This window comes from Elaeis guineensis, chromosome 14, assembly GCF_000442705.2.
Source record: "Elaeis guineensis isolate ETL-2024a chromosome 14, EG11, whole genome shotgun sequence".
Lineage (NCBI taxonomy): Eukaryota > Viridiplantae > Streptophyta > Magnoliopsida > Arecales > Arecaceae > Elaeis > Elaeis guineensis.
In genome coordinates, this window is record NC_026006.2 from 54,821,875 (window position 1) to 54,838,132 (window position 16,258).

At 35.9% G+C, this 16,258-nt stretch overlaps 1 protein-coding gene across 6 annotated transcripts; it reads right to left on the minus strand.

Annotated features, from left to right (window-relative positions):
* Window positions 1-1,281: 1,281 nt before the first annotated feature.
* On the minus strand, window positions 1,282-15,304 carry LOC105057645 (probable methyltransferase PMT7). 6 transcript variants are annotated; one of them, XR_012136815.1, is made up of 10 exons: window positions 15,073-15,303; window positions 13,072-13,486; window positions 12,480-12,769; window positions 9,410-9,793; window positions 7,110-7,356; window positions 6,885-7,023; window positions 3,576-3,735; window positions 3,301-3,458; window positions 2,022-2,168; window positions 1,282-1,530 (listed from the first exon to the last, which is right to left on the minus strand). XR_012136815.1 is itself a non-coding variant. In XM_073248584.1 (8 exons), exons 1-7 carry the CDS (start codon window positions 15,236-15,238, stop codon window positions 3,577-3,579), a joined length of 1,800 nt encoding a protein of 599 aa, XP_073104685.1. In that variant the 5' UTR covers window positions 15,239-15,304; the 3' UTR covers window positions 1,282-1,530; window position 3,576. The 6 variants fall into 6 exon arrangements, 3 of the variants coding, with proteins under 3 accessions (XP_073104685.1, XP_073104684.1, XP_073104683.1); XR_012136816.1 differs by having other exon boundaries at window positions 1,997-2,168; XR_012136814.1 differs by lacking the exon at window positions 2,022-2,168.
* Between the last annotated feature and the right edge of the window lie 954 nt (window positions 15,305-16,258).

Genomic DNA, 16,258 nt, shown 5'->3' on the forward strand with positions numbered 1-16,258 from the left:
TTTCCACCCGAAGTGTCACCTTCCTCTTCCTTGTATCATTTAACGGAGGAGATTAAGGTAAATTGGTCACACTGAAGTTGAAGAAAGAGGTGCTAAAAGATTGATGGGGGAAAGGAGGTCAACGGCTGCACTAAGGGAGCATAACCTATAATTATGGGTGGAGGGGGCCGACAAAACAGTGGGAGGGACTCGTCCAGTCCTTTCACCTTCCCACCGTCCTTTGTTAGTGCCACTCTGCTCAGCAGCAGCTTGCATCTCCTTCCTCTTAATGTGAAAGTTGATCCAATTCCAACTTACAATGTCCCAGATGTGGAAGATAGAGAGCCTCAGCTCATTATAATGATTCAGGAAACACTGGCTGGTCCAGGTCCCAGATTAACCTGGTCAATTGTGAGTTAGCTTTAGATCTTAATTTAGATCCCTACTCAATCTTTTTGGTTGAGATCGTTTTGTGCGTGTGTGAATCAAAAAACAAAGTATTGTACAATTGAATAGGAAAAATAGTGCGGTTGGTCACAAAAGACGCTATCCAATTGGCAGAGAATAATATGCTCATCATTCACTAGCAATTCTATAGAAGGTGATGGTGAAATTAGCGGTTAATAGATCAAGTTTTTTAAGGGGTATGTCTGGATTTCCGAACTAATACTTGTATCCGATTAAGTCAATTAGATTCACCAATTAGAACTCTGCTGGGTAGCATCTGATAGACCATAAAAAGACCACGCCAATACTTTTCTTCCCGTCTACTGGTCGGTTATGAGTACTTGTTCAGACTTTTGGTTCACAAGCATTAGCATCTTCTTTTGTCATACAATCCACACCATATGATTGCCTCTCCAGTGAATATCCCTCACTTTGCAAAAGGCTGACACTGAGGCTGGATGGATAGATGCTGCTTTGGCTGAACTAATGCACTAATATTCTTGCTGCAAAGCAAAAGATTACAATAGCTAGCGTTTTTCCTCCCCCTGGTTTACAGCCACAAAAATAGAATGAGTCTTGGGGCCACACATCGCAATGGCTTTAATGTAGGTTGCATTGCATCTGAGAGAGTGGAACATAGCAAACGTATTGGAGAGGTTTGAAGATTTTTGTTTTGAGTAATTAGCAGGTTCTTTGGACTGCTAATCCATGATCTTGTTATTTTGGAACATGTGAAGAATGCCCTCAAGATAAGTCTGATTAGAACATGAAAAAGGTTCCCTTGGTTTGAGACAACAGTTCTGCCCAACTGTCCAAATTAAATTGTGATGAAATGGTTCTGATTTGTTGCGAGTGTACAGCAGATGAATATGATCTGATAAGAGAATCAATTTGAATGTGGAGATGTAATCTCACATCACAGTTTGAGCATTGATTCATAAGTACAAGATATATCCATTCAGGTGGTTCATGATTTTATATAACAAAGGGGTGGTTGGCTTGGTGGCTCAAACTTCATAAGAGTGTGAATGACAAGAATCAAGGCATGGCTTCAGAATCTCAACAAATGCAATCTGGATGCCCCTACGATATCCATGAGGTAACCTGTACAGGAATAGGAGGTCATTATAAAGGTGTTCGAGTAGGGACATTCAAATGGTTAAGAATTCGGAAGACCTGATCACTTTCATTTTCAAAAAATCACCAACCATTCAAGAAGATTATCAATTCATAAAAAATTCATCAACCGGATAAATGAACCTCAATTTAAAGTAAAAAAAAAAAACTGTTCATATTTATGCTGTCCATTACTAATATACAACCGAGATGCTTGTCTTTGTTTTTTATTGTTCCAAACCCTCCAAGTCTCTGATGGAGTAGAGCCGTAAATCCGTATCTTGTCAATCCAAGCATCCACAAATTTACAGTCGCAGCCGTTATGTAAGTTTATTTAGGCCCATAATGAATAACTTTTGTTTAGCACTTAATGTCTATTAATATATTTTTTTTATTTGTAAGAGCAACAGCATAAGGGCCACCAACTATTTTGTGGAACTGATGAAATAATTACCTACATCAAACAGAGGGAAGAATACCGTAGGCAAGGTTCGAGCTTGAAAACCCTTCCAACCAAAGAGTACAACGACTATGCTCCATAACTTGGACGAATTCCTAAAGCTTCTCGAGTACTTGTTTTTATCCAGCAGACTCTTATCTAGGATTCATCATTCACCCCTCGTTACCTTGGACACCATAATGCAGCTACTAGGAATCAAACAGATAATTACGTAAAAAGAACTAAAACAAAATCACCTAATCCCTAATGCAATTTCATCAATAACCCTATTAATATTCTGTTATAAACAACTACCAGATCATTATTATTATTGGTGCAATCTTGTAGAACAGTTTTACCTACGAATTAGTAGTAAATCTGCTTTCTATCTAACCATTTTTGCCTTTAACTTTTCCTCATTGTAATTTATGTGAAGTGAAAGATACCTTTTGTTAAGTCATAATGTAAAAGATCGTAAAAAAGAAAAATATTTTTCTTATTTGCACTGAATAACCAAGAAGAGAGAATTTGTCATAGAAGATTTAAATTAGACTTTGATATGGGACTGGTGGATTCTTAGTGATAGACTGGTATCAGATGCATGCATCAGTGAAAAAATGCCACTCAAACTTGTTTTCCATCTTCATGAAGAAGAACAGACAATACTGACTACAGCAAGTTGTGTCAACAGTAAGAACAGCAAAACCAGTGCATACAATTTTAGCACCGCACAAACGACATAGGCTGGCTTACTGTAAAACCCAAATCATCAAGGAACCATACAGGTCAGCTGTGGAATTTAAACTATCATAACCGACAAAACCACCCATACCATCTGATTGGATGAAACGAGGCAACATATTTATTCAAGAAATAATTTGCTTTTTGTATTTATAGCATTTATTTTTTTGTCCATGAACATGAAACAGAAACTATGATTTCATCTGCAAACACAAGTAATCAGGCACAAAAATGATGCAAGAAGTTAGAAGTTTGTGGTATTCGAGATGAAATATGAAGATGATCCATCACTCGGCTGCATTTAGACTGAATTTAACTCCTCCATGGCTAAGAAAATAAGCATTTTTAAGAACATCAGATAATATACACACAGAATGACAGCAAATTTGTTTCCTTCAACCTAGCTAGAGAGAACTTCGTTCTACGTGAGTCATAGACAGGTTTAAAAATAAAAAAAAGAGTACATACCAATAAAAGAATAGAAGGTCTAGCTACACTTAACTACAACTTGCTAAGCCATTACATGTGCACCCTGCGTTAGGTTGGGAGGAGCTGCATGCTATTGAATGATAGCGTACCTCAAACTATAGCCAAAACTTATCTGCACAGATATGTTGGAACTTATTTGTTGCCCCTTTGTCAAATTATAAGGATTTATAATCCAAATGAATCTAGACAGGATAAATTTGAAGCTCGAAAACCTGGTGCCCCATCAATTTTGGCATGCAGCTGCAAGCTAGAAAGAAAGCTGTAGGCTTAATACAGCTTCCAACTCAAAATCCAGAAACATGATACAATGTATACAAAGTTGCAAGAGACAAAAATATGAGTACTTCTAGGAAGCCATGTATACCTCATACGATAGCCCAAAACTTCTTCCTGCAAATCAGCACAGGCTCCATTTTCTTGTCCTCATTTTCCAGCTTATGAGTTGTGACATCCCAAAGGAACTTTGGTGCAAGATCTCTGATTCTTGAGATAATAGATTCATCATCTCTTATGATGACAAAACCCTGAAAGATTAAAATTGCGTAAGAAGACATTGTGCTCTTAAAGCATGATGACCTTTATTTAAATTGACTTGATAAGACATGCCCGTGAAAATGTAACTTTAGTGAGGCCTGCATACGTGGAAGGGCATAAGAAATAAGAATTTATGAAATTTTCAGAGTAGAACAGTTCTCACTCATCAAAGCATACCATATCCAAAAGAGTTATTTCTTCAGAAATTATTTTCAATACCTAACTACAAATTGTGAATTTGTACCAACACTCCTAGCTACAAGTTCAGCAGCAAAAGAATAACTAGAGATTTAGTTCTTGAAAAAAAAAAAAGGTTGTGTTAAAAAGGTAGACCGGACTTTTGCAAAAAATTGATAGTTATGGGAGCTGCAATAATTTTAAAGGGCTAACATATTCCTGGTCTTGATAATGGGAAATGGCGGTAGGAAGGTTGATGTTCAAAGATCAATACATGAACTTGTAATCGAGTAATACCATAAGTAGGAGTGTTGGAATTGCTTTCACAACATGTCAACTTAATCATGCCCTACCACTTGGGGTGTGTGTGCAAGTGAGAGAGAGAGAGAGAGAGAGAGAAAGAATGATGGCAGGGTGTAGAATAAATAAAAATGGATCCACATGTACTATTCCTTGACCACATATGTTGAGGAGCCTAGTAACAAAAACCATGTCCATTTCTTCTCACAAGAATGAGCTCATTAGAATGATCAATTCAGATGCCTTTACACCAAAATATTGACTCTGGCCATGTCAACCAGGTTTAAATCTAAGTCCACTTATGTACAATTTGAAACTAAATGGTATCAACTCTAAATAGCTGTTTGAATGTGTTTCCATATGAACCCCGTCCAGGATAGCCTAAATTTAGACTCATGATAGGGAACAAGATTCAAGTTTGAGCCTCATTCAACTTCATATTTTCTGGATCTGAATGGTAACCCAACATCTATTCAAACATGCCTTTGATTTGAGTCACAACCCAGTAGATGGCTCCACACATAATTCATCATTCATTGCCGATCCTGGATCAGGTTATAATAATCCTGATTAGATCTTGACAACAAGTGGGTAGGATTCGAGCATGAGAGTACATCCAATTTTGTGTTTTAAACGATAACCTAACTGAGTCATATAATACATCCAAGAACACGAGTTCATACAACAATGTCACAGATGAGTCTCAGTCATGTCAAAACCTTTATTGTGGTTACACTGGGATCAAATGAATTTGGTTCAAGCATGAGCATGAGCCAGCATTTGGTTTTAAGTGTTTGCCCCATTTGTAATTGAATATGTTTTGATTCATATCACAGCCAGCGACATGAGGAAGTCATCACTGGAAGATCATGTATTATGGACCCATCACATCCTTGTCAAATTTTCTTCTAAACATCCATCAGTATTTAAACTGTGTACCCTGAACTCCTCAAGTAACATACAACCTTAATCGTTATCTCCTGCTTTAACTGGCACCTCTATTTCTCAGCACTGGAAGGTCTAAATGAAGCTTTTCAAAAGCAAAAGAAACAAAGATAAATTCTTCCTCTTTTGTGGCTCATTACTTCTGCTACCGTTGTACAATAGTCTTTATTTGGTTTTGCCATCATACTTGACATCTTACAATACAAAGACTATACCCTAGTCAAGGACTCTTCATTCAAGTTAGAAATTTTTCAGGCATTAATCTAAAAGCATGTTTAAACATCTTGTTCCTCTCTCTTGTTTTCTCAGCTTTGACACACATCATCGCCATCCCTTTTCCCAAGTTGTCCTCCAATTATTTTTCCTCCTCTCATTTTTTATTGGCCTAGCTGTTCCTAGTTTGATTTTTGAATTGGCTTACCAACTAAAAGTCAAATTTAGCCCATAGCAACATTTATGCTACTTTAGTTATCATAATAACAGCTAGAAAAATTTCCTTGAACCAAGCATCAAATGTCTTAGATTACCTAGTCCCCTGTTCAGCAAGATTATCAGAATTTAAAAATAAAGCAAGCTGCAAAGCAAGTAGTACTCTGTTACTCAAATACATGTTACCTTGCATCATAGATAGCATGGCAAAAAACACACATTAGTATTTCATGTTCAAGTTCTATCCTAAAAGAACAGCCCCCATCGTATGTGGATTTTTTTTTTTAAACTTAAGAACACCATTTGCATACTTGAACCAAAACATTTGGCAGAGTTTCAGCTTTTCCAGATAGTTTCCAAGGACCTCTGAAATGCAAAAGCATTAGGGATGACTGCTGTCTTGTCTAGCTAAATAAGAAGTAGAATGCTAATTTCTTTCTGACTTCAACTTCCATATACCCTAGAAGTCAAGGAATCAACTTGTGACAGCCTAGAATATCAAGATTAAACTGGTAAGTTCTTCGGCAGTTTAGGGCATGACAAATGGTCTATATGTTTACATGTTTCAAGATGTTCATTATGATATCTCGTATATACTCATTACTGGTAACCAACGAAGCTGAAAATTATAGGATTTACTCAGCAAACATGTTGCTGCAATTCTGTTCAACAGCTAGGCACAAGCAGCATATGAAACCAAATCTGCAATTGACAAAGATGATGCAGAATAGGGAAGCATTGAAATTGGAAATGGTAGGCACGATACTATAAAGTGTCCAACAAGTTTACCTATATCTGTATTCATATATGCTTAACATGGCATAATTTCTAGCCATGTAATTGTTGAGGATTGGATTTGATTCCCATTTGACTCGAATTTGGACATACTTACAAAAATACCCCTTTATGCAAGAGACTCCAGTCATATATGGCACTTCCTATATCTTTTTCCCTTTCTAAGAAAACAAGTCCATCTGCTTTTGCATTCCCTCCATCTTTTTCTCTCTCTTTTTCCTAAAAATATGCTTTCTGTTTTTATTTTTATTTTTTTCCTTTCCTTTTCCACACCCACCACCACCATACAGGATGCGCGTTGAAGGTGCTAAATACTAGTTATCATATAACAGAAGCCCCATACAGGATGTAAATTGAAGGTGCCAAATACTAGTTATCATATAACAAAAGCGCAAAAATATATACCTAAATCAAAGAAAATTGAGGGGTTTCAATCAAATGTTATTAGCTCAAAAAATTTTAAGTTTAAGCAAGCAAGAAATAAAGAAGCTACCTGAGGGCGAAGTATCCGGTCCATCTCTAGCATGATATCTTCCATCAAGCAACCTTCCCCATGACCTTTATAATGGGAGAAAAGATGAAAGGCATGCAGCAGATCATATGTACGTGGGTATGTTGAGAAAGGCTCACACCTATATTACAGGTATCAATAGATTTTAATACCACATATTAAGAAATCCTACCCAATAGCAATCTATAAGAATGTGTAACATCTCACCAGTCATGAAATACACCAATTAGTCCACGATCATATATAGCAGACAAGCTGTTTCTCATTGTTGCTGGAACTATGTTCATCACCCACATGGGCAAGGTACTCAATGCCACAGAAAATCCACCATAACAAGCATTCATGTCCAGAACATTTCGGATCTCCATCTTGTTGACACCAATTAATCTCCAATACTGCTGGACTTGTTCTTGCCAAAATCTAGTGTTTTGATCAAAACTTTCTGGAGTAACTCCTGTTAAAAATATATTACAAAACTGTCAACTGAATTGGAGCTTGAAAACACACTAAGCAATGATATTACATTTTCATAAATGATAATTATAGGCTTATTCTAAAAATAATCTAATGATTAAACTAGCACTTTTGGTTAGGAACACAAGATGAGTAGAGTTAAATCTATATTTGGTGATAAACCTAACAATTTTTAGAAAGAATGAGGGGGGCGCAGAGTTGGTTTTCATAATGGTTGCTGACCACTACTCATTGCCTTTCACACCTTCCACATCTACGGGGTTGGCTTTACAGAGAAGACAGAGGAAGTGAGTGGAAGGGGATTGGTGAAGGCTGTGTAATTCATTAATCTGAGATGTCAAGAAGAACTCATCAAAAGGTGCTTTACAGATATCCTAAATATCTCAGGATTGGAGATTTGACAGCCTTCCTGATCCTCCAACTTTCTGTCCTCCCACATCCTCTCCTTGGCTCCCCTAGAAAAAAAAAAAAAAATCCCCAGACCACAATCCACATGAGATATGAAAAATATGGTAATTAGGCATCCAACCAGGTCCTGATTTTATAAATTGGCCTAGTTCCTGACATTAGTAGCTATTCCATTTATTTCATTCACTCCAACATTTGCACTTTGCATCAGATCACAAGATTATTACATAAATGCTTTTCCCAAAAAAAAAATAATAATAAAGTTAACCGTTCAATTTATGCTTATTTACTTGTCTGAGATCAGTGTTTTACTGGTATTAGTTATTGGATCAACTTGATCTTTCTTCTCCTCAAACTTGCAGTTTATCGAGTATAAATATCAGAACACCACTTGAAATATAAACAATTGTCAGAATGTTTACTGATTATTAGATGCATGTTAATCTTTTACCAGATCTGAAAGACTAAAAAAAAAAAAAAACTCTGTATCCTTGTTCAGATGGTGGGTTACATATATTATATAATGAATAAACAAAATACCAGAGCTAATGCTTTGGACCATTCAAGACATGCATGCCTCATAGCATTCAAAAAAAAAGTTCACTAGGTTCTCTTTCTGAGACTTCTCACATCATCGGCACCAATTATATCAGTTTTAAACCTTTCAATTTCTCTTTTCTTTCACTAAATTTGAAAGCATTTACCTCAAACTCTTCTAACAGCACTTCTGCTAGTGTTTTCACAGAAGGCATTAGGGGTTGAAAACATTGTTGCCTCCATCTAATGCTCCTAATATACTTAAGTTTTGTTTATGTTAGGAGCTGGTTAGCAAGTTAGCAAGTCCTCAAATCTCATGTATCAGTCAAATAGTGGTGTCCCTCTCCTGGCAATACAAGCAATAAATTCAGGAGTTGAAGTAACAGAATGGTTAAAAAAAAAAAAAAGATACTGCGAAATTTCAAGGGCTTGTTGGTGACCTTAGATCGGAAACAGATATTTAGAAGCTTCTTTTTACTGCCTTCATATTGCCAGCACTCAACTGATATGAATGTCATCAGTAGTGAATTAATATCTAACTATAGTTTAAACAGTGAATGCAGCTAGGACTATGGTACATCAATTTATTCCAATCATCACATTGCATCACAAAGCCTTTAGCTTTCACTAGAAAGGACTGTTTAAACAACAAGTCTGATATATCAATTAGCATTCTACTCAAATTCTAGACAAATGATGCAAGGTCCAGATGACAATCATATGAAAAGATGCCAGCGGCTACAATGACTTCATTCAGCAACCATATAAAAATACATCGTATTCAGTAATTTGTCACATTATTGAAGGCAGATAGTTGGATTCTGTGTAAATTAAACAGTTGAAGACCTCAAGTAATGTATCATGAATAATCTAAGGACTTAAGTAACATATACATGCAAACAAACAGATAGTGCTCTGTTAAGGTTTTAAAAAAACAAACAAGTAGCGACTGGGAAACAGTTCCATTAGATCTAAGAAATTGTTGCAACGCCCGTGTACTAGCAACTCCTCAGCAAACAGAACACAAGATAAAAATATGTGAAAGAGAACATAGTTACATCTACATGAAGAAGGAAGATCCAACTAACCTATTTTCTCCAGACTTTTGGAGTATACTGAAAGGCGGTCAGGTCTAGGAGGGAGTTTCTGAATATATGACTGCTCAGTGTTTGCCCACAGACAGTTTCTTAATGGAGTTTTCCATGATGGCATAGAATCATCTACAGGCTCACATATAGTCAATAGATTTTTCTCAGAATTCTGTAGCTGGCATGATTCATTATCTGGTTTCAGCCATATAGCAGTCTGGACCTGTTGAGAAATGAGTTTCCAGCACATAGCTGTTGTCAAGTTTATCAGTTTCTCCCAGATAAGTGGGTAATCTTTGTCTTTTCGATAGGCAGGAGGAGCTGAGTACACAAAGTATCCATTTGGTCTCAAAAGGCGATCCACTTCTTTGAGCAGTATACCCTCTTGATGTTCAAAAAAAAAAAAAAGAAAATCAAGTGAGCATCAAAATAAAGAAAAAGTTATGTAAAAATATATGGCTATTCCATGGTCTAATTTCTTTAAAGATGATTCACTTTGCAAAGAATCAATCATTAGATAAGCCAAGACTTTATGGGGAAAGGGGAATAAAAAGCATTGGATATCTTTTGGCACAGTGACCTTGGAAGAAAAGAGCATTGCATATATTTTTTGGCATGATGAGCTTGCAAACCTTACTGAGATATTAATTTTCTAATATAATTTAATAATTCCCAAAAGTTCTAACAATTATTGAATTCATTAATGCCATAGGAAATACACTTCCACGGACTCCTTGTAAGACCTTGAAGGAATTTTAATTTAAACAAGCAATTTATTTCTCTCTTCCAATGTTATAACCATAATTAAGAAACTTGACTAAGATGGTCAAATAGAATTTCATAGGAATAGATTGCCTACACATGCTTGAGATAAAATTCATGAAAACTCAAGCAAATTACCATACAAAATTTTTGATCTCTCCTGAATGTTCATTCATCATTTGGTCCAACAGTTCCAAGTCTATGAATCGATGGTAAACTTGTTACTATAAGCCAGATGCACCAGGGCAAAAATACTACCGCTTCAAGACATGGAAGAGAAACCAAAACTCTCTCTCTCTCTGTGTGTACACGTGTGCACCTGCGCACGTGTGCACCTGCGCACATGTGCGTGCGTGCGTGCATATGTGTGTGTCTATCTATCTCTTCCCCCTCTCTCATTTTTTGTAAGGGATTGCTAACAAGTGTTCCTCATCCCCTGACTCCATCGGGTCTACCTCACTAAAGCACAAATCTGTAACAGGATACTGAACCTATAACTCTATTCCAATTTTTGTAACAACTAGCCGGTTTGGAAGGAGTATAAATAAATAAATAAAAAGGATGTTTTCTCCTTAAATATGAAAGAAATAATAAACAGAACTATTCCCCGGTATCTCAGTTGGGCCAATCCAGCCAATTTCAAGTTCATTTCTGCTACCTTATGATAAATACCTGAAAAAGAATCCACATAAGTAATGAAGATTTTACGGAACACAGTGTGAAGCTTTAGCCAAAATTACAAAATTGATGCAAACATTTTGGCTTTGGCCCAAGCTAAATTTTTTTTTTTTTTTTGAAAAAAAAAAAAGGGCAAGTTTCAGCTGAAACTAACTTACAGGCCCAAATTGACTATATATATTAACAGTTTGCACTGTCCTTCAATAATTTTTTTTGTAATTCCTTCAAATTCAACAAAGTATTCTTTAAAATTGAATGTAGAACTTTCAAGTTATAAGAGGATAGGAAAACACTAATATTGGGTTCAAAAGAAATTTAGTAAAGTAAACGTTTTGATATCAGTTTGGTTATCCTAATGTTTGAATCTCACAAATGATTGTAATCAGGCAAAGAAATATCACAGTCCAAAATGATGTGAAACATGACCCTTTAACTTTTCATGGTAAAGAATAGTATTTTAGCAAGAAACCACCGCAATAAGACATTAGAAGGTCCCAAACCATACAATAGATGCTAAAATGACGTCTGATTTATTCTTGAATTATTTATTTATTTCATTTTTTCTAATGTTTCCCTTCTTCTTTGGCTCAGCTGCCAAATATTGAGCTAGAATCCACAGAAATCTCCAAGAGTAAAACTCATTTAGTCAAGAAAAACCAAGTGATCAGATCTTCGGATGATGACCTACCATTCTAATCATTAATCACATATTTTTAAATGTTTTGCTATCTAACCATGATTGAACAACATGAGATAACTCAAAATATTTGTTATAGAGAAAATAAATATACATATCGAAATGCATGTTTAGAAATATATGATAAACTTAACCTAGAACAGAAAATAGAGAGCCAGACTCTATAAGCATACATGTGATCTTAGTATACAAAAAGAAAAAAAGAAAATTCAACTTATAATAGTTTAGTTGTTCCATGTATAAACTGCTTTTATTTTTCTCTTGGGATCATCAAGAAAATTGAACAACCTCGCATGGTCTCCTTAAATGAAAATTCTTCTGTTGTATCAGCTAGAAACTTAGCAGCTTTAGAAATGGTATAGCCAGGTGATGATACTTTTATTTAATTAGCACAGATATGTCCTGGAGATAAGAAGATTTTTAGCACTTATTCTGGGTCCTGGGCTCAAACAACACACTTGGAAAATCCTAAGATGAATATGACTTTGCCATTCAAGATATATGAGGAAAGAGAGGAGGACATGTAATGCATAATTGGTAAGGAAAATAGTCTATTGCACAAAATCAATCAATAGCTTTCCCAAAATATAGATACACTGAAATGAAAACAAAATGATGTATGTGCACATTAAATACGTGCAGCATCAGTACCCCAGTGTGCACCTTAAAAACATGCAGCATCAGCATCCCCAGGAAAAAACATATGAAAAATTTTTGTGAACTTTTTTGAATATTTTAGAAATTTTCAATTCTGCAACAAAAACCAGAAAACAGAAAATAGCACTTCTTAACATACAATGTGTGCGATTTAGCACAGTATGTATCATCCAGAAAGTTTGTGAATGGACCCAACTGTGCATTGGTATCATAGTAATTAACATGAAACTATGGCTAGAACTATTGCAAAATCTCCAGAAGCTTAGCAAGATTTACCATTTTCATGCCAGTCAACACGGCACCGTGAACAATGAACCATTTCAAATGAGTTTCGGGGTAACGGTAATTGTTTTGTGGCCAATACAGAAATCATGGCACTAATTCCTCGCTCTAAAGCAAATTGAATCTGATTTTCATGGCCATCATTGGGAGCAAAAGACATTGTCTGAATGTCTAATGGCAGTAGATAAGCTGAAAAGCTGGCAACACCACAACCAACATCCAACACTTGAACCACTCCTGCGGTGCGTAAATCACCTGTCTCATTAGTTGTCATATTTCCTAACCTGCATGTACAAATAGAACCATATTAATTTGGAGTAAACCATTTGTCTTATAAGATGGTGGAAATAAGAGAATAACAATAAAAGATATCTTCCTAAACTAAAGGCGTACAGAGATCCACAACTTAAGTAACATTTGGACAACTAAGGCAGTTAGCAGTATAAACTCAAGTAAGCAAGGTTACCTAGAAAGAAAAACAATTCAAATATCAAAACTAGTGATATGTTCCCAGATTGTTGCCATCCTGCCAACATAAATGATGTGTATTAATAGTATATGTAAATGAAACAATATGCAAATGTACCTTTCAATGTACTCAGAAGCGCCATGCTTGAAATGAGTACCCCCACCAGGGAACCACCAGAGCTTAGCCTTCTCATGCACCCAATTTTGCCCTCCTTTGACTTCAGCAAGATGCGAATGATTGACATTACTGCGCCAAACATAATCCCTACTAGTTGGCCATTTTATTGGTATCTTATAATCATTAGGCGGGGGAACCAAGCAAAATAATCGCTTCTCAGGCGGTGGGCAATGGCTTTCAAGCTCTTCTTTCCTAGAGATATCTAAATTTTGAAGTATGCTCTTTATATAAGTTCTATCATGACAAGGAATATATTCATTGTATTCCAGAGGGCATACATTCACCCCACTTTCCGGAATGATGATTGATTTTGTTCTATATGTAAGAGCAACTCTATTTTTGAACTGCAGTTCACCTGCAAATGATACAAAAACAATAAGGTTGTTAATGCTGCTAAGATAGTAGACCTAGAGAAGCTTTTTAACAACTCTTGAGAACTTTTGTAGCATAACTGTGCAGGACTGCTGGCTGTGCCTGCCATTACTATATATGGCCATGGGTCTGAAAGAACTGATGAAGCAAATCGTATTATGGAAACATAAGCATATTTATAATTTGGACCATTTTAAAATATTCCCTAGCACTCGTATGTCTGTACAAGATGCATATAAATATATACTAGCACACAATTGCTAAAGACGGCTTGCAGTATATCTTTTTCCAACTTATTTTTGTTGAGAAATAGGAGCAACAGTCCTAGTCCAAAAATATCCCTGTCTAGAAAGGAGGTTTGGTCATTTCTCAAGAATTAAAAAGGAGAAGCAAATGTATTCTGTAGCTCTAATGACATTAGATAAGCCTTTTGGTGTTATCTTACTCTAATTTGGGGAGGAAAATGATAATCATGCACATGCACCAGCCTCATGAAGGGTTGAAGCAAACCTGTGAGCACAATCAAGAACTTGATATAGAAGATGAAGGTAAAAGATGTGAACTTTGAAAAACAACTGATCAGAACCTGATATAAAAGAGGAAGGTAGGAGATGTCAACTTTGAAAGATGTGAACCTTATACAAAGAACTTGATATAAATTTATCTCATATAAACAGAAGTAAATTAGTCAAGGATCCAAAAATATAAACAAATCCGATCAAATCATCAATATCACCACAAGCACACTTTACAATAGTACCTAACCTCAAAAATTGCAATCCTATCACCATCAGTGGAAAAAAGAACACATAGATACAGCAACATCAGCTAGGTTTGAGGCCCACTACAGGAGGCTCCGGCCATTGTAGGGTCTGAAGAGGGTCGGATGTACACAGCCTTATGTTCGCATGTGAAGCGCTGGTTTCAGTGTTCCGAATTCCTGACCTTACCGATGGCACCAAGGCTCAATAAACTCTCATACATTTTTACAAAACAAAAATCACATGTTTTACTATACAGTTTGGTGTGTGAAGAAGTGTTTAGTAGACCATTAATCCCCAAAAAAGGAAACAATAAACTCCAACTACCATTCAAGATCAGTGAACTCTTAGCGGTTAAATGAAAATCAATATCTCATACACAATCAAATTGAAAAAAAAAAAAAAAAATCCAGATGTGAGCCACTAATTCCTACATGATTATTCCCAGAGTTTGATGACATCAACTCTCACCAACACTCAAGACCAGTGAACATTTTCAGGTTGAAAGAAACTCAAGATCTCATAACAACATTCACTTTACTTTAAAAGCTTGAGGTGTAACTAGTAATTCCCACATCATTAGTCCCAAATTGCACAACATCGCCATCAACCAACTTCAAAGATCCGTGAACATGCTGCCATTGAGGTAAATTCAAGATCTCATACAGCTTGGGGTTAAGAAATCACATCTATTACCTTAAGATTTGATATTTGAGCGAGTAACAACATGCACAACACTTTCCATGACAGATTGGTTTCGCTAGTGACAAGATCTGAAAAAAGACGGGGGGCAAAGATGGATAAAAACCTTGGGAGGAGGAGGAGGAGGAGGAGGAGGTGACATGGTTGGGTTGGACGACGACGGAGGAGGGTTTAGGGCCGAAGAGAGTGCCGGCATAGAAGGAAGCGATCATGAGGAGAAGCCCCACCAGGATCAGCTGCACCGACCTTGAATCGAACGCTGCCGACAGCATCTTCTCCCTCTATTCTTCTTCACTCCGCCTTGCCCTTCTCTTTTTAAGCTTTCTCCTATAATAACTTACGCTACCAAACTGTTATTATACAAAATTCTAATAACATATATATTTATCAATATAATAAAATAATATAATTTTATTATAAAATAATAAGATGAGGATCTAATCTATATATATAATAATAATAATAAATAAAAAATATCGGATCTATGAATATTTAATAGTCGTGCAGAAAGTAAAATATTCACAGCGAGGCATGGATACATACAGCTCGTTCTCTCTCCAAAACATATGAATCAGTGCTTAACCGAGTAGCTAGGCTTGCTTGAGCCCAACGGGATGAAACTCGGCCTATATTTATACCATTTTACATATTATGTAAATAATTAATCATTGAATTTAGATTTTTATAAGTATATATTTTTTGTTTTCTAAATTGATTAACAAGCTTGAAACATGCTTGAATGAAGCCATAATTCAAGCCTGAATCACATTTGATTTAAACTTGAATTGATTCACCTAAATTTATGATTATTAAGCTGGCCGATTAAGCTCATGTCCAGCTCTCCTTCAAAATTAAGCATAATTGAGCTTGACATAATAGTAAATAAGTCAAGCTTAATCTCATAATTAAAACTCAAAAATCATTTTAATTCAAGTTTGATCATGCTCAAGCTTGATGATGCTTGTCTTGATCATACCTAGATCAAAAAAAAAGAAAAATCAAGTTTGATCAGTCCTCCTGTGACCACAAGGAGGGATAATAGAGATCCTCACACAAGAAAGGAGGTCATTTGATGGATGGCTAGGATCTTTAAAAATAGATGCATTAGAAAATTGATAAATATTATACAAATTTATTTTGAAAAAATAGAAAACATGTACACACTATGCTGTTGTGCAAAGTTGCTCACCAAGGATAAATATGCCCGAATTATTAAAAAAGCAGTGGCACCATCAGAGAAGTGGAGTGGTGCCCAAATTTCTAAACGCATCAGAACTAACTCGGACTAGCTG

Bases quoted from the DNA above. Each gene is read 5' to 3' on its own strand.
- LOC105057645 (XM_073248584.1), bottom strand. From the start codon at position 15,238: ATGCTGTCGGCAGCGTTCGATTCAAGGTCGGTGCAGCTGATCCTGGTG. The intron at 12,770-13,071 runs GTACATTTGCAT...TTGTACATGCAG, and splicing joins GCTTCTGAGTACATTGAAAG to GTTAGGAAATATGACAACTA. The intron at 3,736-6,884 runs GTAGCTTCTTTA...TTAATCTTTCAG, and splicing joins ACCGGATACTTCGCCCTCAG to GGTTTTGTCATCATAAGAGA.